The 27,541-nt window shown below is 47.4% G+C and overlaps 1 protein-coding gene across 1 annotated transcript; it reads right to left on the reverse strand.

Annotated features, from left to right (window-relative positions):
* Positions 1–1,205: 1,205 nt before the first annotated feature.
* LOC119102247 (uncharacterized) lies at positions 1,206–20,085 on the reverse strand. Its single transcript, XM_037225611.1, has 6 exons — positions 20,026–20,085; positions 15,888–16,030; positions 9,870–10,035; positions 7,300–7,476; positions 1,309–1,418; positions 1,206–1,235 (listed from the first exon to the last, which is right to left on the reverse strand). Exons 1-6 carry the CDS (start codon positions 20,048–20,050, stop codon positions 1,206–1,208), a joined length of 651 nt encoding a protein of 216 aa, XP_037081506.1. The 5' UTR covers positions 20,051–20,085.
* Positions 20,086–27,541: the final 7,456 nt, after the last annotated feature.

The following is a 27,541-nucleotide window of genomic DNA, read 5'->3' on the forward strand; positions in this document are numbered from 1 at the left end:
TCAGGCAGTCAGGCATGCGACACATACCCGATCAAGCGTGCGGGGGCCGATGTGGAGGTGTGTGTGGTTGGTGACGAACGCTGGCGAATAAAGGACAGTTACCTGACCGCAAATAAAGGCCTGCGGCGGGGCGGCTTCGAGAACGGAGAATGTATGTGAGTGTGTTTGCGGTACATCATTGAGGGGGTGCAGGGCACAGAGAGGGGGGTACAGCTCCAGCTTCCCCAAGAGGTCGTGTGTCTCGAACCCATGTGAAACCTATATAAAAACATCACAAGGGAGGGGCATGTACCCTCGCGATCTCCTTAAATGTGGGCCTCTCCATGATGGCCGGCCCCGGCCGGCAAACAATCTCAGCTCTAAATATGAGGTGTGACCAAAAATGGAGGAAAAAAATATTTTTGGCTATTGGGACTTCTTGTGTTTTGGCAGTATCAAACATCATCGAGGTAGATCCTCCCGGCGTAAAAAATGGTTTCAGGCCACAGTAGCTTGCATGTGCCGTCACACCTCTGGTTCAAGACACAACCCAGCGTTGCATGCCACGGCAAGCGAAGCACAGGGGTTTGCGTCAGTTTGGGACAGTGGTCCACCAGCTCGGGACGTAAGGCGTTCGGGGAGGTTCCGTGTTTGCTTAACCTAAATTCGAAAAGATTAGTTTTACAACGACGCGTGTCTTACGTGTTTATCACCGCCGGTGTTATCATTTGTAACACTCTGTTCCGAAAAGCTACAGACACATAAACGGGCGCAAAATACGCGAACGAGAATGCAAACCCGAATACGACCAAGCGTCATTTGGGGGTCGTGCGTACCACCAAGGGCCGAACAAACATCGAACGTCGAGCATCGAACAAAACAGTACACTTAAATATAAAACGGGAGGAGCTATACAACCTTAACATTCCAGTTCCGTTAAATGGCCGTGACAGACAGTCGGCTGGCTGTCCACCTGCCACGTGCTACGTGACAAGTAACACGTGCCTCATAGCATAGCATGTGGCCTCGAAGCACAGATTGTGCTACCCTACTGCGATCGGTGGGATAGAGCTTTGCCTGCCATCACTGACTGGGGTCGAATCTCAGTCGTGCGTCCGTGGACTGGGGCCGAGCCTGGACCGTGCAGCATTCTGTGGACTGGGGCCACCCCTGAGCGGCGGGCCCGTCTGGGGCCACCCCTGAGCGGCGGGACGGTCCGGGCCCACCTATGAGCAGCCGGCCGATCCGGGCCACCCCTGAGAAACGGGACGGTCCGGGACCACCCCTAAGCGGCGGGTTGGTCCGGGCCTGTCTGACCCGGCACCATACCTCGGCCGTGCTGGCCGAACACGTGCTCTCCGACGGGAGAGCGAACCAGACGGCCGGCTCGCAGGTGGACGTGAAGACGGCTCCGTTCAGCGTCCGCAGCCGGCCGTCACCTGCACACAGAGGCCGACGGCGCTACACCTCGGCCAGATGGCGGGCTTTCCTGGTGGGCTCGCCTGAGCCTCGCTTGGTGTGGGCTGGTTGGAGGGTTGGCCCAACAGGTCACGCTTATTACATGGCACAAGCTGCTGGACCGGAAAATTACAAATTGGCGGGACATTAGCTGCAGAAACAACCGCAAATCACACTGAATTATCAACGTTGTGACAGACATTCAGCCCGAGGGTTCAGCCATAATCCTGTGACGATCTTGCAATGTGTATAAGTGCTTCATTAACAAGTACTGCTTGATGTGGCAGCAGCTTTCAGTCGCATGCGGGTATTTTGCCCTAGTGCCATACATCGCCAAAAACACACCAACATGGGGTCGAATTAGTCATGCCCCAGATCTAGCTTCTGATTGTCAAGTTTTGTTTTATGAATCACTAAGAGGTGACCTATGAAACTTCCTAGCGAGACTTTGGCCGGTGAAATTAATGGCGGAGTACTATCGTTTTGAACTGTGTCGTTTTGGACTGCATCGTTCTATTGTCGTCTTCCATTTTTCTTTATTCTTTATTATTTACTCTTTATTCCCGTTCTTTAATTCAAACTCAAACTGCAGGGAATATACTCTGGCAGATGGCACACAACTGAAAGCAGTTGTTTGATGGTACCGCACGAGCTTGGCTGACCACCGGTACATCATACCCGCCATATTCCAAGAACGTCGCACGACAAATCATAGCGGCGCTTTCAAGACGCGTTTGCTGTGGTCGTCTGATGACTGAATGTTTTGCCACTGGCACCACGCCGGCCATGTAAGCGTATACCGACATGAATGGCGGCCTTCCATCCACAGCTGTGACATCGATGCATCGATGCTTTGCATCGACATGATCGATGCAAAGCGCCCAGCTACTCGGACATCCGACATCGATTTACGAGCTGGCCGCAGCACCAAGCGTTCATAATCGTCACGCATGCCGTCGGAGCGTTCCATCGCTCATAGAGCCAGGCAGTGCTATCAGTGTTGAAAACGGCAGCAAAGGCACTGAAAGAAGCAATCATTCGACAAAATATGATCGAGGGACAGTCCAACAAGGTTGAAAAGAATGATCATCAGGCCGCGCCAGTCCTTGTCACCGGACTGGACGTCACGTACTGGACGATACATTAACTGTGCCGAGCTAGTGGGTTTTGCGTTGGAGTGCTTTATGCAGTTTTGGTGTAACTTCAAACGATTTTCGATGGTTACGGTAATAACGACATGGAGCCCATATTTTCCGTGCGCATTAAGTTTGGCTGAAAGTAACCGTCCGTGTGCTATAGTCCCTTGTGCCTAGTGCAGTTTATGCTTACATCGGACATTTGGATCTGACAGAAACCACGATATTCCCCCAAAAGCTGACGGCCGCATAAGGCGGACGGCCGTGGCGTGCGGCTCATGAGCCCGCCTAGCACGCTCGGATCGGCTAGTATTGTGCTCAGTAGCGCGCTGCAGAACCACCCCAGTCCTCCAATATCTGCCGATTTGATCGATTGTTTACTTGTGAATGGTGTGAACTGAGGGGCTCGAGCCACGTACATAATGACCACTTACTTCTCGCGAACGCTTAGAGAGAATGTTTCACATGGGGGATATTGAGGCAATCATCAGATGTGATAAAACAAGCTCACTTAAAATTATTGTTATATTTTTTAGAAGAAAAGACTGCTTTAGATAACACAATTTCTCCGTTTAGTACATATGCTATTCGGTACGTCATTGTTTGATTACGCAATCACATCTTCCAAAACCTCGATTGAGAGGCAATTGACGGCCGTTATGTCTTGAAATCGTGCTCACGAGCGCCAGATTTGAGCGACTTGACAATTCTATTTATGCTCGACCTTAATCGCTGCATGGTTTATGTAATGGCAGGATTTGAATGACACTATTATGATATCATGAATACCAAGGTGGCATTGAAATATTCTCCCAGGCATACCGTCCCATTTTCGCGGGCGTGTGCCTCAGAAAATAGAGGGGTTTAAGTCTTAAGAAAGGCAGGAATGTGAACTGCACCGAATGGTCTTCAAGATACCCATTTCAGCTCAACACCTCGAACAAATGTGGAACACTTCATTTACCATGAAGAGAAACAGAGAGACATGGGACACTCCCTTTACCACGGAGAGGATCACCTCCTTTACCACGGTAGCGCATGAGAACATCCTTCTTTAACCATATTTCGAGGGAATTCAAGACTGCTCCTTCCGTCATCCGAATGTACAGGTGTTAAGCCCTTCGCGATTGGTTCCCTAGCGTTCCTATATCCATCTTGATTGAACACATGCTCACAATTTTCGAAACCCTGTCACCGTTGATGACTGGTACAAGGAAGGTTAAGGCGTCTAATGCACTTGAAAGGTGCATCCAGGTAGCACATAGTGACACGTTTAGATGATACTCAGATGACGGAAGCGGATCTAGAAAACACGAGTCTGATAATTATCGTAGCAGGTCGGTACAATCGCAGCCACAGTCGCCGGTTTTCATACTTGAATATCTCTATGACCCTGACTTTTTTATCCTGTCAGTTATTTGATTATACCGATAACATTTTTAAGCCTTCAGGTAAAAAAAAATTGGAGCCATTTTTGCTATTCATGTCTTGAAAGCATTTTCAATGACAGAAATGCCCAAAAAGCGGTGATTTCTTCTAGTCGCTTCCAGCATGGTGTGCGTATTATGATTGTAGACGTCCTAAAACAGTTGTTCCCAGCCATAAATGTTTACCATTTGTCACTTTGAGCTCATTAAGTATTTTTTAGTGTGTTTTGCAAAGGCAGCTAAGTTTATAAGTTAGCAAGGGCAAGCAAAAGTAATTAGAGTCGTCGAAAATCGCTGCCAGTATCCGACAACGTGGATTGAGAACACCACTGCAAAAAACATCCACATGAATCTAGGCGTCCTCGATGATGTAGTATAGAAATTGCATCTTGAGTATCTTAGGCTGGAGAAAATATTTTAAAACAGCAATCACTTCAATACAAAACAAATCATCGATACAATTTGCGACCTACTTTTTACTCATGTCAGAAAGTATAAGTCACTCCACGAAAGCATACCCGTCTTATTATGCAAAGCAGAAGATGGAAACAAATATGCGTGAACACTAGTGTTTGGGCACCTAAATGTTTACCAGCACTTCCTTCTTGAACCAAATACAGAGTCATGAGGATTCGAAAGCTCAGCGATGCCCAATTGGCAGAGGAAAAAGATGCATTTGAAAAAAATAACTTAAAAGACATCCCAGAGAGGAAGTCGGTGCGCCAAGTTTTTGCACTGATATTTCATGGCACGCATGCTAGTTGGTAGGTGGGCAAGTCGGTAAGCACATAGGTAGGAAGCCTAGAGTCAGACGCCCGCGAGGCTAGGCTGCAGATGCTTACTGAGTTAGGGGAACAAGTACAAAAATGTCCGTTGCCTGTGTACTATGGAAAGTGATAACATTTGTCCAAGTATTTTGTACCGTGTGAAAGTGTACACCGTGCCTATCTCCTCCCCACCTTATGCTGCGTATGCTAGAGTTGCGAGGGGCAAACAGCTGTTGAGTTACTTGAAAATGACAGTAAGCGTTACATACGTAAGCAGCATGTGCAACGCATCCAGACATCATAGATAGCATATTCGGTCCATTTTTCACGTGATGGCGGCCGGTTCCACCGTGGGGGAAGGAGGGGTACATCGGGTACCTATGGGGTCAGGTGGATGTCCGCTTTGACTCGAACGTCGAGCTCCGGGAGTGGTTAGTTCCGCCGTGGCCTCTGACAACGTCCTCTGTTCATGTAACCTTATGATAGCGCAGAATGGCATCGGAGATGGCCAGCGAACTGAAGCAGCTGGAAATTGAGCAAATATCTCATCTGGTAAATGTGCTATGGTGTGCACTGATGGTTTCACGTGGTCCAGCGGAACCAGCTGTGCATTTCTCTGTGATGATGTTCCTAGGCGTTTCTGTTTGCTAAGAGACTTGACCGTTTTTATTACCAAACTGTATGCGATTTGCAAGACTTTGACATTCTTCAGGACACACGGATGTAAGTGCTCTCCTATCTTAACAGACTCGTGAGTGAGTGAGTCACTGGGGCTTTACGACGCACTCAGCTGCTGAGGTGATACGGCGTCATCTGCCTCTCACCCTGACAGGAAGGACGAGCACTGCGGGGAATCGAACCCCGCATCTCGCGTTTCCCAGTCATGCAGTGGTTAACGCAGATGTGCTAACCCCACTACACTACCGGCCCCCTCATCTTAACAGATTCAATGAGCTCTTTTTTATCTATAAATCAGCTCTCACCATGGATTTTGCAATTGCAACAAATGCACGTCTACGATCACCTCGACTACGTGCGTGTCGTAAGGAGGTGATCTTGACGTGAATACCGAGTCACATCGGTACATGGCTGAGCGAGCTGCGAACGAAACGTCTCCGTTTCTGGTTAAAATGACTCATCCTGATTTAAAGTGTACGATATTCGTACATTATTGTGTCGTTTAACAGCGGAGGTGGGATGCGGACTCCAGTCGATTTAAAGAGATAAAACTGGCAGTAGGCGGGTAAACATAAAACAATAGGAAGACCCGTGCTTAAGTGGTTGACTTTTGTCGGCTGTTTTGGGCACACGTACCAAACAGACGTTCGTCATCTGTTGGGCAACGACCCACCTTCGCGCACTCCATGCCATGATAGGCTGAACATTCAACTCTTTCTCACGAGTGTCAAAGTCTTGAGTCAAAAGAAACGTTTTTTTGCGCCCATTATCGGCCACATAACTTCTTGGCGAGATATCACCCGTGGGTGTTTTTCCCTATTGCATCATTTCTAAAATGAATCAAACTTAAAATCGTGTACGATCCAACCCGACCAGAATGGCAGAGTTTTGAATAGCCAAGCCTCTACCTACACAATGTTGTTTTGTATTTTTTGTGGTCCAAATCTGCTTGCATTGGCTTTTAATACTGTTTGGTGACATGCATAACCATCAGGTAGCATATAATCAATAGCAGAGCCTGACGCAAGAATCCAAGGTAATTCACGAGCTCCAAGACCACAAATATGTATACCACCCAATCAAAAGCCCTTTCGCGTTAGGGTTATTTGGCAGGGACTCTATTTGACGTCGAATCTGAAATATAAAAAAGATAGGGCGCAAGCAAAGCCTACGGTTTGTCGCAACAGTCGCAAACATAGTCGTAAATTTGCATTGCATATGCGTTTTTGTTTCATCATAATGAGCTTTTTTGCCATTTTGCATTTGCGGTACTTTTTGCATTGGTTCGATTGCACAAAACATTGCTCACGAAAAATGACGAAGTGGGACATGATGACAACACAAAACGCGCTTCAAAATAAGGTATACTAACCATTTTGGTAGGGCTGACAATAAACGATGAATTGTTCCCTGTTTATTCGATTTTCCGCACATTCCAGATTTGGTACAAAATTAGGTATTCGTGAAACAATGCTGGACTGAGAAGCGCTCCTATTTATTGAAATAGTTCTGGTAGCTCCACAGGCAATACATTGCATTCCGCGGGGTCTCTTAAATTTCTTCTCTTGCGAGCCTCTGATCCATCATGTGTATATTCCATAGCAACTTTGATAAATATTCTGATGCCTTTCTACTGCTAGATAAGGCACCATTAATTCGCGTATGTGGTTTGTGCTTTTAATTTCGTTTTGAACAAAACTTACAATGGAAATGTGGTGTTCATGTGTCCACGTGTCATTGCGGTGCGGTTATTGGTCAATTCAATAAACACCGACATAATTTTTCACAATGTGATAATATCTGATCATGACATCATACCGCACTTGGTGCCAGAGACAAACTGCGTTTACTTACCGGCATTTCCATACGCGTACTCTAAATTATCGAACATGAACCCGCGGGGGCCGTCTTCCGTCGGACGTCTGGCCTGCGCATTGTTAAACACGCTGAAGTACTCGGTGCCATCCTCAGCCACCAGGTCCACGCGCAGCTGAGATTGCTCCTCCAGACGCTGCATCAGGTACGACGTCCCTGGCAAAGGCAGGGGACGTGAAACCCCTGGTAACGGAGCAACAGGTACGATACCCGTGGCAACGGAGCAGCACGCACGACACTCCTTGTAACGGAGCAGGAGGCAGGAAACCCCTGGCACCGGAGCAGGAGGTGCAACAACCTCGGCAGCAGAGCTGGAGGCACGAAACCCCAAGGAATGAAACAGTCTTAAGCCCAGAGCATAAGACACCGATGCGCCAGAAATCCACATGCAGGTCTACACCAGACCAGGAGCGACATACGATTCATATGTTGAGAGATCTCGTAGCAACAAAATACTTTTGGGACAATCTGTTTAGTGCAACGCCGGTGCTTGCTTCCGCTTTTGTGCTGACTGCAACTGAGACGCCCAAAACTTTTCATACGGTGCGGGATGAGGAAGTCAACCATTGACATTGCAGCAAACGTGTGTAGCGATGGTAAGACGTTGCCAAGGAAACGGCATTACAAGGCTTGTTTCAAAATTTATGCAGAAGTTCTGTGAAGGCAAAGTTCTGTGACGGTTATTTTTTATGAGTGGTGTTAAATTTCATGTGAGCATTGATGAGAGCATTTAGTTTAGATGATAACACCTCTGCTTTCCATAAATGCTTGCCATCACTATCCTTGCCATTAATGAAATCCTTGTCGATTCCTCTCGCAGGGGTTTTCATGATGATTTTCAAACATTGCGGTGCAATCGCGCCAACCCAACTTTGTTTAGGTGTAAGGAAGGAAATAGCCAAAGCTTTGGTGTTGGTAAATATTAGATGCCTTGCAAGGTCACTGGCATATATCAGATCAAAGTCATGCCGTGCCAGTCAGCGAAGACAGCTCGGGGAGTTGCTTAATATGATGTGACAACAAAGCTTAAGGCAAAGTCATACAGCTTAAAGGTAAGTATTATGGAATTAGACATTTTGAATAAGGATTACCGCTGATTCCATTGACATTAGGTCAGGTTTGAAGTTTAGGCAAAGTTCAAAACTAACATGTTTTTAATAAAAATCTAGCATTTTGGGATAATTTTGACGCTCATTTGATTTCGAATTCCTGGATCACAAGGTCAAAACATTTATTGTTATGACTTCATAAGAGTCATGGAACGTCACTGACCGAAAAAACGTCTCGATCATACTTTTACTTTAAGGGGCATGCGGCATAAGGTAGTACTTGATGTCCCTGTAAATGTGTTTATTCCAATAATCTCTTAAGTTTTCGGTTACATTCACCTTTTAAAGATTAAATAAGCTCGACATTTTGCCTACAGGACGGATCCGGGTTAAAGCTGCCTGCGTGAGGGGGTCCGATGGCATTTCGCACTCTGACCTGGAGCTTGCTTGTCTGGTGTTATTTGACCCAAAGGTCATTACAGAGTTGCTTCCAAATGTGAAATAGATGATTCAACATAAAGTCCTATCTGTCTCATGAGTTTGGTGTTCACGGACGTATTGCCGTTTGAGAACTCAGGGGGTCAGTTTAACCTATCACCCGAGCGCACCCCATTCCGAACCAGCCCCCGGGTGACGGAATGTGCACACCAGGCCGACCTAGCGCGTGGTGCGTGCCGACAGGGTGACACCTGGATGCGTGCCTTGGTAAGGCGCATAAGGTGTGAGGCCTTATCTAGGAAATGCTTTTCTAATCGGATTCTAATCTAATCGGATGACTAGTTAAATTTGGCCAAAACGATGAAGTGGTGCGATCACAGACATAGGTCAAGCTCGATGGGCCCCTGGACCACACGATGCACTCTCATTCTGGAACTGGCTCCCAGCTCCGCTCGATGCGGAGAGCGGGATCGTCTCAGCTTCTGGGTAATCATGCGTTTCTTTTGCCATGACGCAGCTTACCTCTGAAGTGTTCCTCCGATGCAGGCTCTCCGAACCCCAGCTCCATATGACGCAGGTTACCTCTGAAGTGTTCCTCCTATGCAGGCTCTCCGAACCCCAGCTCCATATGACGCAGCTTACCTCTGGAGTGTTCCTCCGATGCAGGCTCTCCGAACCCCAGCTCCATATGACGCAGCTTATCTCAGAAGTGTTCCTCCGATGCAGGCTCTCCGAACCCCAGCTCCATATGACGCAGGTTACCTCTGAAGTGTTCCTCCGATGCAGGCTCTCCGAACCCCAGCTCCATATGACGCAGCTTACCTCTGAAGTGTTCCTCCGATGCAGGCTCTCCGAACCCCAGCTCCATATGACGCAGCTTACCTCAGAAGTGTTCCTCCGATGCATGCTCTCCGAACCCCAGCTCCATATGACGCAGCTTATCTCAGAAGTGTTCCTCCGATGCAGGCTCTCCGAACCCCAGCTCCATATGACGCAGGTTACCTCTGAAGTGTTCCTCCGATGCAGGCTCTCCGAACCCCAGCTCCATATGACGCAGCTTACCTCTGAAGTGTTCCTCCGATGCAGGCTCTCCGAACCCCAGCTCCATCTCGTTGGAGCTCAGGTCGGCTGATGCCAAGGACTTCTGCTGGTCTTTTAAGTTCCCTGAGCCGTCGATGCCCCTGGTGAGGACGTTGGTCCATCGGCCTTTGTCCATGTCACAGTATACCTGAAGCCAAGCACCCGATAATTGTCACCACATCTGCGTGAAGAGTGCTGTTTGTGAGAGCCGAAGTGGTTTGCCACAGTCTTCAGCGGGGTGTGCTTATGGTAGTCCGGGTTACATATGTAAAAAAAAATGGGTGCACCGGAATTTTGCAAGAGACGATTTCGAAGCGTCACGGGAGCTTCGCCGTGAATAAATCGTTAAGGAGTAAAAAATGGCACGTTTTTTTCTGGAAAGATTGCTCGCATGGGTCAGCTAGCAGGTGTCGGAGAATAATACATCCCACATGGGACATTACACATAAGACTGATCATTTTGGTCGATTGTAATGCGTTGAGGAAAGTACTGTTCCGACTAGGATACAATATTCGCGGCTCATGCACCGCAAGGCATGCCTGACCGTGGCCTCCTGTCACTTTGACTTGTGCTGTTCGTGGTGTTGCCACAGAGGCAATATATTTGTTAAGATAGACAGGATTTATTTCCCGACCTCTGTTATGAATTTGGCGGCTTAGTAAGTTCCTCATCGGGCCTGTTACAGCCGTTGTTTCGCGAGACGGTGCACCAGCACCTGTTGCCGTGGCGACAAGGCGACCGCACTAGTCATGGCCCGCTCAGACACGAGCACACCATACCTAGACATCAGAATAAGCGTTGATCACTGCTAAGGGCGGCCGCATCTATATGCCGCATCAGTACGCACGCAGCCGGGTGCGACCGCGTGCGTCACCCGCGCGAAACGCCGTCATATGCGGCTCTGCTTCCCACTCCGCCTCACCTTGGGGTGCCATTTTGGAGTGACAACGGCGTTTTCGTGTCAATTTGACTGCAATTCTCAGTGCAAAGACCGTCCTTCCTTGAAGCGAGCGCCTGCGAGACTGGGAGTACCGTGAGGGTGCTTTTGGGCTGACCTCTCCTCTACTGTCCTGGGCAATCACCACCTCTCCACTACTCGGGCCCGCCGGCTGCTACCCTAAGCGATCACCACCTCTCCACTACTCGGGCCCACTGGCTGCTGCCCTGGGCAATCACTACCTCTCCACTACTCGGGCCCGCCGGCTGCTACCCTAAGCGATCACCACCTCTCCACTACTCGGGCCCACTGGCTGCTGCCCTGGGCGATCACCACCTCTCCACTACTCGGGCCCACCGGCTGCTGTCCTGGGCGATCACCACCTCTCCACTACTCAGGCCCGCCGGCTGCTGCCTTGGGCGATCACCGGCCGCCTGACTTGTTCCACTGGTCTTCCGCACGCTTGTGTTGCCATTTTGTCAGCAACAGACCAGGGGAATCTTTCCCTACTTTACCTTATTGATATGAGTACATAGTGCAGTGTAAAATATCATACAAAGCTTTCTGCAACACTGCTGCCACACTGCATCGATTCGACTTGGTTTCAAAATTATCACCAAAGTCGCATTTAAAGTGTTTGCCTTACCGACTGCCTCAACATGTCCCAAATTTAGACCACTCGAACTATTTACCAATATATTTTGGGGCTCCATCTCGAGGACAATAAATCTTTTTTGTTTTGCTTTCCAACGACCTCAGCCTTCATATCCCGGCTGCATTCATCCCCAGGTACGCCGATAAAACCACCCCAATCATCTGCACATCTGGTCCTTTCAATCTGTAATTTCCATCGCCATCATCACTTTCCATCTTACCTTCCTTCCAATTTCCTTCGCTTTTTATTTCTGGGTCTTTCCTACCAACCCTCACAAATGGGGGCGTAATAAATGACACCGCAGAACCAGTAGGTAATCGCTACCCATGACAGGCACAGGCCACTGGCATTCAAGGTCACTTTGGTTAACTTTGTGGACACGAAATTTAAAACCCGAGCTGCGCGAGCTGAACATAACTGTTAACCGAATCGATACAACAACGAAAAGATGTTTCTTCTTACCATGCAACACGTTCCATTTCATATATTTAGTACTCTGAACGTGGACCATACAATTTTGAATGCGGTGGATTTCAGTCATTCGGTGGCTGTCAGAATGGCAGACGTGTCACGCTAAAAAGCGAGATATAAGAACCATCTATAACAGGCGCAAAAGGACAAGGTATGGTGCATTTATTGTCATGAAAGATATAAAATGATGGTTAAAAATGCAAAAAATAAAATTATTGAACGTGCGACTGAAATGAGACGAGTTTGCCATTGTGTCTGTGATCATGCACAGCAGCAACGATAAAAGATCTGAACTTTGAATCGCCCTGACTAGAAAACGCAGTTGGGAAAACAGCTCACCACAGGCGCCGCACGTCGTGTGGCGAACTTCCTGACATGTGACGGGCACAGCTTATTGGTTGAAAACAGACATGCTGAAACGATCACATCCGGCCCCGGAAAGCTTGTGCCGAATTCGCTCAAGTTGTGCTACGTGTTTGACAGCCGCTCCTTTTCAGACCGCACTGCCAATGCCCAGGCTGGGCGTGCGTTTGTAAGGTAAGATACAGTGGATGTTTCTTTGCTTACAGCCCGCCTCCTACATCCTTGAAATGAGCAACTTAAGGAACGGTTGCTACGCTTGACAGCAAAACCAATGTGTGTCGAAAAGCTCAAAATGCCGTCGACAGCAAAACGCAGATTGTCTTTACGTAAGCGAGAAAAAACTGCGCAGCGCCGGTATGGACGCACACGGTGCAGTCTGCCTTGCAAAGTGATCCAAAAGTCTTTTGCAGAATCATCGCTCAATTACACCAAAATGACTTGGGTGGGTTGAATGAAATGCGTTAGAAAAAGTGCATTCAGAAATAACGTCGATCCTAGTCGTGCCGTGCCGAAGCTTGTGGAGGAGACATCCATTTGCGATTTAGACAGCGAAGCCGAAGTCGCATGACATATGAACTCGCATAGATTTGTTGTACATGACTTTATAATCACGAAGCCATGTTGAGGTAGCGTTACCGTTACTAGCGTAACGGTAACGCTACCTCGTGAATATAATATAGTTGTATATATTATATATGTTTATATATATATATATAATAACATAATATAGTTAAAATAATGATGCCTCGTAATAAAGCGTGTTAGGTAGCGTAGCGTTACTCTCTTTTTATCTATGAACCAGCACAGTCCGCAGACCATCATGGCCCGCTTGTTCGAGCGGACCTCACACACAGGCCTGCTGACGATTCAAGATTCACGCGCTATTGCAGTGAGAAGTACATCCAAACATGTCGGCAAGCATTACCCCGAGAACAAATCCTGCTTGCCAGCTCTCGAAGTCAGAACATGTCAAATCCAGATCCGGATGTTCACAAACGCAAGAAACAGTCCACGCTTGGGTCTTTGGGTGGACAAATGCTTAACAGCACCAGGCTGGCCGTTAGTCGACCGTTTCGAGCACCGCAAGTTCAAGTCACCGCAATCTACCAATAATGATCATCGCAGAAGCAAGCGTACACTCACGCGCTTAAACACCAAGTCAATGCGATTCATTGTTTGTCGAACGATCTGCGGCGACTTTCGAGTCTGCCTGCAACACAACAACTTGAGCTGTCAAATGCTCGCAGCTGGCTTCAAGGTCGCTGCGTTGATATATTGCTTTGTGAATGTGTATGTGCGTGTTGCTGTGAAATCCGATTGGTGAGTGATTGGTGCGATTGGTGCGCGAGGCACCAATCGTATTTTATTGGTGCTTATATCTGGTGGTGATCTGATTTGGTCTAATGGTGCTCGCGCGCTAATGGGATTTTACGGCAACCAGTGTGATGAAGTCACACTCGCTGAACGGTCTTTCCGAAGTAACGCATGGCGCGTAAGACCCATTTGGAGTTCGAGCATCGACAAATATTGGGTTAGCAATGTCCCGATGAAGTTAATGATGTTGAACTTGTGAAAGACTGGAGCGTCAGAGACAAGATGGATCCGGCTGTCAGATACAAGATGCAAGACGAATGGGATTGAGCTGTCTTAGGGTTCAAGGTTACAGTTGAAGTGCTCTCTGGTAGTGTCTTCGAGCCGAGAACCAGGTCCCACATGGGCTGGACATCTCCATCACGCCTTGCTTTTGATCCTGGTTTGTAAGTCGTACGACTTTGTGTTGTAGCTACACGAATGCGGGGCAAACAACAACCACAGTCCGTCGCATGTCGACTACACTCAAGAACGTCACATGCCGATGCACAACAGTCTTCTAATAGGCAGCTGTTCATGTCGATCCCACTCAAGAACGTCACATACCGATGAACAACAGTCTTCTGATAGGCAGCCGTTCAAAGAAAGATAGTGATTCATCACCCAATCACCATTGAAAGCAGCACCATTTTATTAATAGTAATCATCAAGAAATAATAGGTCCTAATCGACAATACGCAATTCGATCACACTGTTCATTAAGCTATGGACACTTCAACCATCCAGGGTCAAGAGCAGTCATGCTCATGGTCATACGTGGTCAATGTCCTTAAAGATAGGCCCTTCGAAACGGTATGAAATTCGATCAGATCGTCTATAAAGCCATGGGAAAATTACACTTTGACCCCTTAGAGTCAAGATCATTCCTGCTCAACGCCATAAGTGGTCAGCGTTAATCCGGCCCCCGATGACCGTGGCTGAGTTCTTCGACGCCATCGCGGTGTTGTTGACCATGGTTGGACTCGAAATGATTTTGTTCTTGCACATCGAAAGCTAGCTCAGCCAGATATAACTAAACCCCACCGGCGTTGATTCATGCGATAGGTCGCGGAAAATAAACCAAAGATTTTGGCGAATTACAGCAGGATGGTTTTCCACCCAACCAGATGAGAATAGCTGAGCTATGAAAATAGAAATATGCAGCAAGTCGAAGAAAAAATGCAGAGGCAAAGCAAGGCGGCATAAAATGATTAATTTTCTGGAAGTTCTCGTTTACCCGAACACTTTTGCTTTCATGCTGCAAATACCAGACGTCTTGGTGTGTAAAATTGTAACACAAAAAGCTACCGAGTATTCATCTTAATGCTTAATTTAGATCTGTCAGGTTAAAGGTCAAATCCACGCCACACAGCATGTCTTTCGTGCGTGGTCTCTGACCCTGACCTCAGAGGTCACCTGGAACCACAAATGGGTGTTTCCTTTCATGCGAAAGCCAATCTCTGTCATGTCTGATCAAAACCTAAAGGAATCGGACCTGAAAAATACCCGCTTTTGATCCCTTTGGCATAGAAGGCCCCACGTGAAAGCATTGCTTAACTAGCATGCAACACGCTTATCAGCCATCGGGAATAGGTGTCGTGCTCCGTTGGGAGTTAATGCCAACTGCTAAAGCCACAACTGCAGTCATTTTCAGCTTGCAAATCAGCCATATGCTACTTCTTTGGATAAGATCAGCAGATGGTACCAATATTGTTTTCGTCATGCAATATGTCCTGTAATATGAGTCGAGGAGGGCGCGGCGCAGCACAGGAAGGGGACTGGGTCCCATTCACGTGGTGTAGAATTGCGGCCGCGAAGGCAAAGCCGCTGCCTCGGCAATTGTGTACCGTACTGCGCGTTTGCCGCCTACCCGACTCAATGAATCCATGCCAGGCGGAATGTAGTGAATAGGAGCTATTCGATGGTGCCGGACAGACGAGACGCAATGCACTCCATTGCAACCAACTGTCGTGGTGATTCGGTGCGGCAACAGAAAAGCACGAATGTAGCGCGCGTATGGTTTCCTTGGCAACAAATGTTTGCACGCGACCAATCCGTGTAGTCCGGCAATGCTCCAGGGACCATCAACAACTGCTAAACGAGCCGCAATGACCAAGTTCAAAACATACTAATCCACGCTGCCTCCGTTGGCGCTGCGAGGCCAGCAGGGCAGGGCTGACCCAAGACAGCCTTGCCCTGAAACGCCGGCGGTCGGCCCCTCACCGATATTGAGCCCTGGTCCGTCGACAGGACGTACACTCCCGACCGGTCGAACTGCAAGGGCAGGTTGTCGCACCGGTTCATGTTGAAGCAGGCGTCCCCAGGGTAGAACTCCTGCGCTGCCACCGAGGCGATGAGCGCGGCCACTGCGGCAACGCCAGGCGTGAGCGGGATAGCGTGGGGAGGTAATTCAGGCACACTAAAACAGACGCTGTGTAGAGGGCTGAGAAAACATAGACAGTTAGCATAGGTTCGGAGGTAGCATAAGATGACTCCTACACAGGGGTTAGGATAGCCCATACGATTGACAACTGTCATACGATAGTGGCCTGTGTTCGCGGGAATGTTCGATTATGTACTGTATACCTCAGAATATCCCCAGTTGTCGAGTGATGATGAATTTGTCAGCCAGCAGCAACAGCAAATAATTGGTGAATTTGAAAACGGAAGTGATTTATCCTTTGTCTATATGTAGTCGATGGTGCAGTAGCAATGCACTGCACGCTTTTCTCGTGGCTTGTAGTGCATTAGCGTAATATGGCAAGGACACCCCCAGAAAAAAATAAACATTTTGTCTAAGAAAGCTTCTGACAATATCTACATTGCAAGCGAGCCTGCAAACCTTGCTCTGAGCGTATTTGTAGTTGGTAGCTTGTCATCGCAATCACGAGCCATGCTTGGGCTTGCTCTGAGCGTATTTGTAGTTGGTAGATTCTCATCGCAATCACGAGCCATGCGAGGTGTGAGGATTTTGACTGGAGATCTCTTGAAAACTGTCACAGTTTTAGTCAGCCATGCTGATACCGTGATGTTTCTGAGCTCTTATTTACAGAGGTCAACTGTTGTCTAGATCCATAAAAGTAGCCGAAGCAATGGCCGCTCGTTTCAACAAACCAGACCTGAACCGATGTGTTTCATCGCGGCGGCCTATGCCTCCCCCGCCATGCTCGTTTCCACCCTTTATGTTATGTTCGTTTGGAGGTCAATCGCTTGTATTCATCACATGCCGTCGTGTGTATTCATCACATGCCATATGTCATCGTGTCGCTTATGTACGTTGTGCAGGGCCAAAACTGTTTTCCGTTGAGACTGGTCTGTACGTCCAAAAACACGTGTTTTAGGAAGTTGCTAGTTTGTGAAAGGTTTTTATTTAAAACGATTTACGAGGATGAAGCCGTTAAGGTAAACAGTTTGTCCTATTTTTGGTTCCTTTTCATATACGCTATGTGGCTTATAGTTCTTTTTCCTTTTATAATCATGCATATAATTTTTCAAATCGGAGTGTTTTATTGTGATTTGACCGAAGACGAGCGTTTGAAATGTAACACAAGTGTCAAAACCCTTTATGTGATTTAACCGTGGTAACACCATGTGTTGAATGTCGCTTCGATTTTTTGCGGGGGTGCGACCTGACCATGCCTTTGAAAATCTACTCGAAACAAAATTTGTCGATATTTGCTTTTGATATTGACTTCATAATGACCACAGGAGTGTGAATTCACCCTTGATGCATACTGCATTTTTGCCGATACCCACTGGCATGTTTAATGGATCCAAGCCATACGCTACCTAAACAACGGATTCAAGCATTCATTCAGTGCTTTCTGCTCAGGCCTTTATTATCATTTGCATGCTAGAAGGCTACGAGCATTGATGATCTGGTTTGAAAGCCAACAAAAATGTCAGAGCATCTCGTTCAGCGGCGTTTGGCAGTGAGGGACGTAGAATGCTAAGAACGGGGCAAATTTGACTGTCATTCAGTGTCTCATGTTGAAACGTAGTGTCCGGTGTGCACAACTCAGTTACCGGAGCGACGGCACGAAGTCCGCTCCCATCTTACCTGACTTTGTCCCTGTAAAAGGGAATGTTTCACATCTGAAGATACTGAAGCAAGCATCAGATATGATGAAATGGCTTCACCCATAGCCGTTGCTACACTTTTCAGTGGAAAAGACTACTCTAGACAACACAGTTTCTCCGTTTAGTAAACATGCTTCTCAATGCGGCATTGTCTGAGTGCGTCACCGCACCTTGCGCAACATCGTTTGCCACTAGACGGCAGTGATATCTGGAAATCGTGCTAACGAACGTCAGATATGAACAACTCTGCAATTATAGTTTGCTTCGCTGTGATCGTCGCACGGTCAATGAAAAGGCAAGATTCGAATAGCGTTATTAGGGTGGTATTAATGCTTGGGTGACCTTGGAATATCCCCTCAAAAAGTCTGCACATCTTCGCGGGCATGTAGCCCAGAAACTAGAAGGGCATAGGTCTCAAGAAGGGCAAGGCTGCGAGCTGCACTAAATTATTTTAAAGATTCACCTTACCTTCTTTGCGTACGCCTCTTAAATTGTTGAAAAATTACAAATGTAGATGAACATGATACAACTGACCAAAAAAGATGAAAACATTCCCTGCGTTGCTAAACGGTGATTCCTGTTGCCCTCCTCTCCCCACTCCACCCACCTCCTCAATACAAGCGCATGGTGCCGGCTTGGTGCATGCAATTTTGATATATGTGTTTGCACTGTGTGTTGCTTGCACGCATATAATTATGGATAGCTTTCGGTAATCTCGACAAGTAAGTTCAGATTTCCTTTCCTTTTCCTCCGGTTTCCTTAACTTGTTTAGCCTGGCTTACGTGGACAAAGGAATACTGTGAGTCCTCCTCTGCTGTTCCTCGATCCGCTGCTGGCGTTTTACATGTTGTAATTCGTGACGTAATGAACCATGGTATGAATAGAATGGGCCAGACCTTGGCCGGGTATGCTGGGGATGCCTCAAAGCATGGTGGACGGCATGTTCGCTCGGAAACAGCCCATGATTCGCAAGATATGACTTTACACCACCCGTCCACGAAAAATTCCGCCCCCAAAAAATTTCAGGTTGGCTCCACATCATGTCGGCGCTCATATTTTGACAGTCGAAGTCAAGTTTTTGCTGTAGTTGGAAAGCTCACTAAGTTCTCGCACACACTAATCGCAACGTAGTTGCAAAAAAATTCATCAGGATAAGCCAATATGTCGTCGTATATAGGTACCTTTTATGAGAGTTAGGCTGCTGCTACCTATCCGGACGCATTGCATTATCATTTGTTCAATGGCACGGCTCGTAAGACGGGGGGGGGGGGGGGAGCGCACCTTATCCAACTTTTATGAGGGTTAGGCTGCTGTTACCTATCCGGACGCATTGCATTATCATTTGTTCACTGCCACGGCTCGTACGGGGGGCGCGCCTTATCCAACTTGTATGAGGGTTGGGCTACTGTTACCTATCCAGACGCATTGCATTATCATTTGTTCAATGGCACGGCTCGTAAGGAGGGCACACCTTATCCAACTTTTAGGTTTGCCAGGCATTTTCGAAACTGGTCAGAAATAGAAGGCTTAACCAATAAAAAGGGGCAGTCTGAAACCTTAATCCATACAGGTGTGCTCGAAGTTTGAAAAATATGTGTATATCCATAAACATGATGATGTTCTGGAACATACAGGTCGCTTTCATTGCTGTTCAGGAAACACTTTTAGTAGGTGAACGTAGCTTAATACTTACGCTCAGCGCTGCCCGTCGAACGCATTTCAACAATATCACAGTATACTATTTCTTTAAGAAGCATTGCATTTTATTCGTAATTTGGACCGCCCTATACCGAATGCGACGTTTAGACGTCTTTGACACCTTTATTTTACACTCAGCTTATATGCTTCAAGCACCTGGAATAACCGCGCAATATCGCTCAATTTGCTTCACGCGTGCAAAATGTGTGTAAAATGTTGTAGCTACAGCATCGTCAACACGCGAAAACTTCTGCAGTCCTGTCTGGAGAAAGGTCGGGACCAAATCATCCGGTGATCAGGGCGGCGGCAAAACTTGGGTGGTGAGTAAGGCATGCACGCAGACTACCTTGCTTGGGGGGTGCTGTAACCTCGAAGACACCGATGCAGACCATTCAGCATGTATCGAAAAAGGGCAATCCACAAATCAGCTATTATTTACCCTTTTCACTTCCCACCCTGAGTGTGTTCAAAAACAAACATCGACAAACAATGTAATTTCGACTGAATAATGCCTGGTAGAGCGCTCGGGTTCGATCTAGGCCTCAGCTTTCGCTCTGGGTCCGTTTGCCGACGCTCCACTTACCAAGAAGCGGCAGGGGGTGTGCCATGCCGGCGGCGGACGACGACCGGGGCCAACAGCAGCCGACTCGCCACCGCCTGGCGCCGCCTGCACATCTACGCTGCGCCGCACGGTCCCGAGCCGCGGGCGGACGGTGACGTCAAGTGGCTAAACGCCGGTCATTGGTCCGGACGTTCCGCTGCCTTGGATACGGACAAACGGGGAGCGTGGCAGCCGGACGGGTGGTGCATAAACTTACCTCGACGAATAAGAATCAGGCTTTTGCCACAGAGAAAAAGGGCCTCTGGCAGGACCTCTCGTACAGAATTTGCGTGCCTCGCCAACAGCGGCGGTGTGCGAAATATTGTCGTTCACCCTAAGCGCAATCATCAAAACGACGCAACTCCTGTAAATGATACACATCACTTCATGATAACGCCTAAAGTACGTAAGTTATCAAGCGCATTTGCGGGTAACAGTATACGTATAATCAATGCAGCACTAATAGCCTTATTTTTCGTAAAATTGCCGGAACAATGGATTGATAGATGCATTGATATTTCAGCTGCATGCCTTCATCAAACACGACTATCAGTAGTAAACTCAGAACTGCCTATCGATCCTACCCGATTTTTCAGGTTTTGTTGAAACAGCGAGACACAGTGTCACACGCCACCAACATTCAAGGGTTTCGACAAGAAGCAATTGCCAACCATCACTACGATACAGTGTACATGCAACTAAAAATTGAAGTACGCGAACAAATACTGGTACATGCAAACAAATTCAAGTAGATAGACATCACGGATCACGTGTCATTCATACATGCAAGCAACTCAAGTTAACAGGCACGCGCCACGCAACACTTATACATGCAAACGATTTCAATCAAACAGGCGTCGCGCATCGCGGGTCAGGCATCACTCATGCATGTAAATGATTTAACACGACAGCATACATGATTTAAGCTAGTACTCATCCAACATCAAGGTATTAATCACATCCGCATAATCAGCCATGATGAGCCATGTACATTAAGGTTTGGCCGCCGACTTCTGATAAGAATGAATTCACATTTTTGCTGTCGGGGTGGTCCTGTGTTCTGTAGATGATTTTGAGCTCTAAAAGGGGTACGTGGTCCGTACTCCCCTGGATTTCAGCCTGAGTGTATTTTGCCCAAAAATGGTCTCCAAAAGGGATCTTCTCTGCTTTTTAGCCTATTACATGTGTTCATTATATTTAAGCCGCATGGACTCCCCGACGTAGACTATGCCCGCCATGCTTCTCGCCCAGCTTACACTCAATTTCGAAAGCCACATTTTTTTCCAAGCAAACTCCCTCAAACCTAGACTTGCGTGGTGCCTAGACAAAAAGTCGACTCGTAGTTTGCCGAATGACTTTTTCGACTGCTATATGCTGATTTCCATGTTGGCGGCATGTAAAATATCGACATGCTCAAAATCCAATCGACAAAATCTCGAACGGTAAAATGGTGGCACACAGAATAGCGACATGTCGAAATGGCGAAATGCTGGATGGCGAATTCAAAATGGCCACAAACCATAAGGTCCATATGTCAAAATGCCAAAATGGCGAAGGGCAAAATCGCAAACTGCAAAATGGTGACATGTAGAAAGGTCGGCGCACCAAACTGGCGAATACTTCAAGGGAGTGGTCCACAGTTATATGGAGATGCCCCTTTGAAGAGCATTCGGTGCAGTTCACATCACATCCCTGCCATTCTTAAGACTTTGAGTCCATTAGCTTCTGAGCTTCACGCTCGCAAAGACGTGCAGACTATTTTGGGGAGTCTATTTCAAGGTCATCCAGGTTTTGGAACGCCATTCAAGTCCTACCATTCCATTAGTCGCGCACCGACAAGGTCAAGGAAAGTGTGGCTGTCGAGTCGTTGATATCTGGGGTTCATGAGCACGATTTCCAGTCATTGCAGCTGTCAATGGGCTCTCAATCAATGTTGTGCGAGGTACAGTGACGTAGTCAAACAATGATGCATTAATAAGCATGTTAACTAGGCGGCCAAATTGTGCTGTCCAGAGCAGCTTTTTCCACTCAAATGGATACCAATAGGGAAGGGACTAAACGGCGGACCAAACCCGCTGATAGCCCCATGGTCCGCGCCTATGGCACTGATCAACGTAACACCTTCGCCATTGGATACCGCTTAATCTAACCTTTCCAGAACATGGTGACCTTGGGTCGGGACAAATGTAAGCAAGAATACCAAAACCTGAAAAATAGTGTTGGAGACAACCCCGCGCTCCGAGTCTACGCGAATGATCACCAAGGAACCTTCCCCAATAGAAGCGCAATAACAGATATTTTATCCTTTCCAGAACGTGGTGACCTGAAGTAAGGTCAAAGGTAACCAAAAACAGCCAAAGCCACCTGAACTTAGTTTGCAGACAACATCTCGCTTCGAGTCTACAGGGCCGATCGGCACAAAGACTTTACTAATCGATATGCCATAGTTCATAACCTATCCGTTCCAGAAATGGTAACCTTGGGTTCGACAAAAGGTCACCAAAAACGGTCAAAGCCACCTAAAATTTGCTCGCAGCCATCCCCAAGCTCCGAGCCTATGACACTGCTCAGCATGAAACATTCATCGATCGATGTGCAATAGTCGATATGTTATCCTTTCAGAACATGGTGCCCTAGGGTCAAGTCAAGGATCAACAAAATACAAAACCGGAAAAAAAGGTTTCCAGACAACGCCATGCTCCGAGTCTGTGACACTGATCAGCACGAAACCTCCCCCGATCGATGCGCCATCGCCGATATTCTATGGTCTCCAGAACATGGTGATTTTGGGTCAGGTTAGAGGTCACTAAAAATCCAAAAACGGATCAGTTGGGTTGTACACAACCCCGTGCTCCGAGCCTATGGGACTGATGAGCTTTAAACCTTCTACGATAAATGCACTAAAGGCAATATCCTGACTTTTCCAGAACACTATGACCCTTACTTAAGTCAAAGGTCACCAAAAACGCCCAAAACAACCAAAATTGGCAGCTGACAAACGTATGCCCCGGGCTTATGAGACCAATTGGTTCTGGAGAGGAAAGGATATCGACACATCGTTTCCCAAAGGTTTCCTACTGATTGGTCCCACGGGCTCGCAGCGTTTTTCAGGGTCTTTCTGCCAACTAATTCCAGCTGGTTTTGGCCGTTTTTGTGACATTTGACTCAACTCAAGGCCACCATGTCCTGAAAAGAACAGGTCATCGACTATGGCCCTTCGATTGGTAAAGGTTTGGTGCCATAAGCTCGCGGCGTGGGGTTGTTTGCAGACTAATTTCAGAGTGTTTTTGACGTTTCTGGCGACCTTTTAACCAACCCCAGGTCACAACGTTCCGGAAAGGATAGGTCATCGGCTATGGCACACCGATAATGCCGAGCGAATATGAAAATGCCGATGGATCCCATAGGCTGGAAGCACGGGGTTATCTGCAAACTAATATGAAGTGGTTTTGGCCGTATTTGGTGGCATGTGACCCAACTCCAGGCTACCATGTTCTGAGACGATAGATTATCGACTATAGCACATCGGTCGGTAAAGATTTGGTGCTGATCGGTCCCATAGACTCGGAGCATAGGGTTGTCCGCCAGCTAATTTCAGATGGTTTCGGCCGTTTCTGGCGACCTTTGACCTGACCAAAAGTCACATACCTTTGACCTGACCAGATGTCACCATATTTTGGGACGGGTAAGATATCTATCATGGCGCATCGATCGGTGAAGGTTTCATGCTGATGATTGCCATAGGCTCGGAGCATGGGGTCGTTTGCATCCAAGTTTGGTGATTTTTGGCGTTTTTAGTGACCTTTGACCTAACACAAGATCACCACGTTTTGTAAAGGATAGTGCATCGCTTGGCAAAGATTGCATACTGATCGGTCCCATAGGCGCGGAACATGGGGTTGTCTGCAAACCTATTTTACGGTTTTTGGTGTTTTTGGTGACCGTTGACCTGACCCAAGGTCGTCATGTTTGGAGAAGCATAGGTTATCGACCAAGCGGCATCAAATGGCGAAGGTTTCATGTCGATCGGTGGCATAGGCTCGGAGAATGGGGCCTTTCAACAGGTTTTGTCGGCCAATATTGTCTCCCTCCGTACCAATAATTAAAAGGAAGTTTATTTCAGCGCATCTGATGCTTGCTTAGATATCTTCGAATGCGGAACATTCTCTTTAAATGTGGTTAAGCTGCTCAAGAGTCAGGTCTGACAAAGACACGCTAATAAGTGTCACACCACGCCGATACCCACCACGCCACGCCGCGCCATGCCATGACCTGCCACGCTACGCCACGCCACGGCAATACCCGCCCCGCCACGCCACGCCCCGCCACGCTACGCCACGCCACGCCACGCCACGCCACGCTACGCCATGGCACGCCACGCCATGCCACGCCACGCCACGCTATGCAACACCACGCCACGCTACTAGGGCCCCTCCGCCCGCCCCCAACCCACCCGCCGTATTACATCACGCCCCGCCCCGCCACGTTACGCCACGATACGCCCATGCAGCCAGCCAACATTTTGACTCGTTTACATTTTTCATGCCACCGTTCACCGGCGCCACATTCAAATATGTTCTGGTTGTATTTCTCCGCTTTTCGGTTCGCCAGCAACGCATATCGATGCTTTGCTGGGTCGCAATTTTGCAGTTCGCCTTTTAGCCGTTCACCAAATGGGCATGTCAGCTTTTTACATGCCACCATTCTGCAATCGCCATTCGGCAGTCGACAAAAAGGAATTTGCAAAGTGGGATTTTCGACTTTTTGTTCTAGAATTCATTTGCATAAATAACGCCTGTTACTCTCGAGCACTAGGGCTTCGAGATAGAAGATTTCACCAGAGACTTTTATAGCTTATTTTCGTTATTCCGAGCTATGCGTACGCGAAATTTTGATTTTCGAACGATATGCTTGATCTTCCAAAGGAGGTGCTCATCCATGCCAGCCTCGGTGACAACGAATTTTGTAGCGTCAATGAGCGCTTTTGCGTCGATCCGAATGGACATTCCTAACGGCTAGAGCTAAGGTCAAGCTGCGTCAGTGATCTATGATGATCACAACAGGCCATTGGAAGGTCATGGAGTGACATCGCAGGGTGGACACACCATGGAAGCTACTGGAAAACCACGTTACAATGTATTGCCGGAATACATCAGTTTCATTCATCTGTTGGCCAGACAAGTGCATCAGGTCACTAACCTGACATGGTTCGGGCAAATAAAGTTTCAGAAGCATGTGTAGCATTAATTGTAGCATAGCAAAGCAATATTCAAATGTGTTCGAATTTTTCAATCGAAATTGAGATTTGCCTTAATGTGAGAGTGTCTTACCTTTGGGGCTTACTTCAAAAACATACTCTAGTGAAACCTCAGGACTAGCTACGTTTAATAATAGCGCTGGGTAGTACCACTGCAGCACCATAAAGACATCATAGGGATATTGATTTTGGTAATTTTCGTCTCTAATTTGCACTATCAGCACTTTGTAACAGCATTGTGCTTCTTTCCTGCAGCCCAGACCACGTTGTCGTTATGGCAAACTCCGCCAGCGCCCCCTGTGGTGCGAATAAAAAACGTTCGTGATTGGTCCGGCGGGCAGGGACTTGTTACCGAGAAGTTGGTTGGTTGAAGTTTGAACCAATGCGTGACATGGATTACGTGACAATCCCATTCCAAAAGTCAAAAGAAGCCTCGGTGTTTCAAGCTTTTGTAGCATTTAGTGCTGAAATATTTTGACACATTAGTGTTTTGCAAACAAGTTACAGAACGCACACTCTGGAAAAAGCAGGGCAAATCAGGTGTATGGCTTTCATAGTGGTGAACATGGAGTCAAGCGTGATTTCTCGCCTACGGTTGGCTACTCCAAATAGAAATTCTGATCTAATCGGAAGGATTTGGAGAAAGCTATATTTTATCAAATTTTGCGCGTCTCGTGCAACAATAAGTAAAAAGTGCAACAAGGTGGAATACCCCCCTTACGCTCCTACCAATGGTACATTTCTTACTCGGTCAAAAAGTTAGAGGTAGGTATTTGCGCCCATTTGGTTAGGTTTTGAAGCTTGGAGTTTTGGTGAGACATGCACCAAGTCATAAGTTACTCCAGATTATACGCACACAAGAATCATGCGGTGAAGTACCTACCTGTGGCATAGTACATACCTGCCTAAAGATAAGTTACGCATGGAGCTGCATCATTTCCGATAAATACTAGGTCATATATATATATATATATATATATATATTGACATGACTTTCTGAATGCATTCAGCATCATCCATAAGATTTCTTGGCCGGCACGACCTTTGCCTTACGGGAGAGATGTCTGACGGGAGCCGGGTATTCGACGTGCTGGCCGCCAGGGATGCATGTTGGTCATGGGGGAACTAACTCTATCTGTAGGCCAGTTTTTCGTGCAGCGTTATGGAGTGAGTCGCAGGCAATCTCGACGGAAATCGGTCGGTGATCGTTGCTCCGTCCCCTCCCCTCTTCCTCTTCACGTGTGTCTGCGTGCTGGGAGGAATGGGCGTCGAATTTTATTGTTTATTGGTGGGTCACTGCCCCTTTCCTAATGTTCAATTTCCCCTCCCCAAACGGCAAGTTTGCCCCCTTCCCAAGTGGTGAGTTGACTACCTCCTACCTTTTGGAGCCAAATATATACAATGCACAGACTTGGCGCCAGAATGGTGGTATCAAGTGGCCAGGTATGTACAATGTGGATTGCATGTGCAGAACATTAATTAACCCTCGCGCCCCTAGTAGAAAAAAATATATAGGGTCCTTATATTGCTCTGAGTTTAAGCAGCTAATTCGAGAGTACAGTTTATGCTAAGCGTTTGTAATGAAATGATATGTTAAAAGTGCCGCACTAAGGACTTCGTCCAGGCGGTGCCAAGAGTAAGCCGCACCTAGGGACACGGGTTCGACCTCATACTTGGGTTGAAGGGGGGGGGGGGAGGAATGAAAAATGACCTGACAGTCCTCTTTGCCATTTGTTCCCATCGAGTTTCGGCCACTTCATTTTCAAATTTGGTGCCGCAACGTACCTCGATGCTCATTCCGAACAGGGATAAATTGCGACTCAAGCGACACAAATCCACCCTGCCGGGGTTGGATGAATCGAAATACAGGAGCTCCAACCAACTCAAGTAACGTGGCGGATGTAGTGTTTCAAGACTGTAAACTATAAATATTCCATTTTAGTGGGGTCCAGAGGGCTACTTGTAGAGGTTTGTAGCTGTTAATACAGTGACAATGGCAACGTGCGACTGACTGCCGCAAAATACGTAATACCTGCCGCATTCTGTCCCGCTTGGGCAGGATAATTAAAACAGGGAGTGACATTGATGATGCAGGAATTTCGTTCTCTCAAAGATAAAAGGTGTTTGTGGTTTCCTGGCAATTCAAAAGCAGATTCCTGTCATTTCTTGGGGTGCTCCCACGCGACCCAGATGGTTGAATATCAGTGCAGTGAATGAGACATTTGGCAGTAGAACAGGAGA

The sequence above is a fragment of the Pollicipes pollicipes genome, unplaced genomic scaffold, assembly GCF_011947565.3.
Source record: "Pollicipes pollicipes isolate AB1234 unplaced genomic scaffold, Ppol_2.1 Scaffold_5724;HRSCAF=6776_pilon_pilon_pilon, whole genome shotgun sequence".
NCBI classification, from domain to species: Eukaryota; Metazoa; Arthropoda; class Thecostraca; order Pollicipedomorpha; family Pollicipedidae; genus Pollicipes; species Pollicipes pollicipes.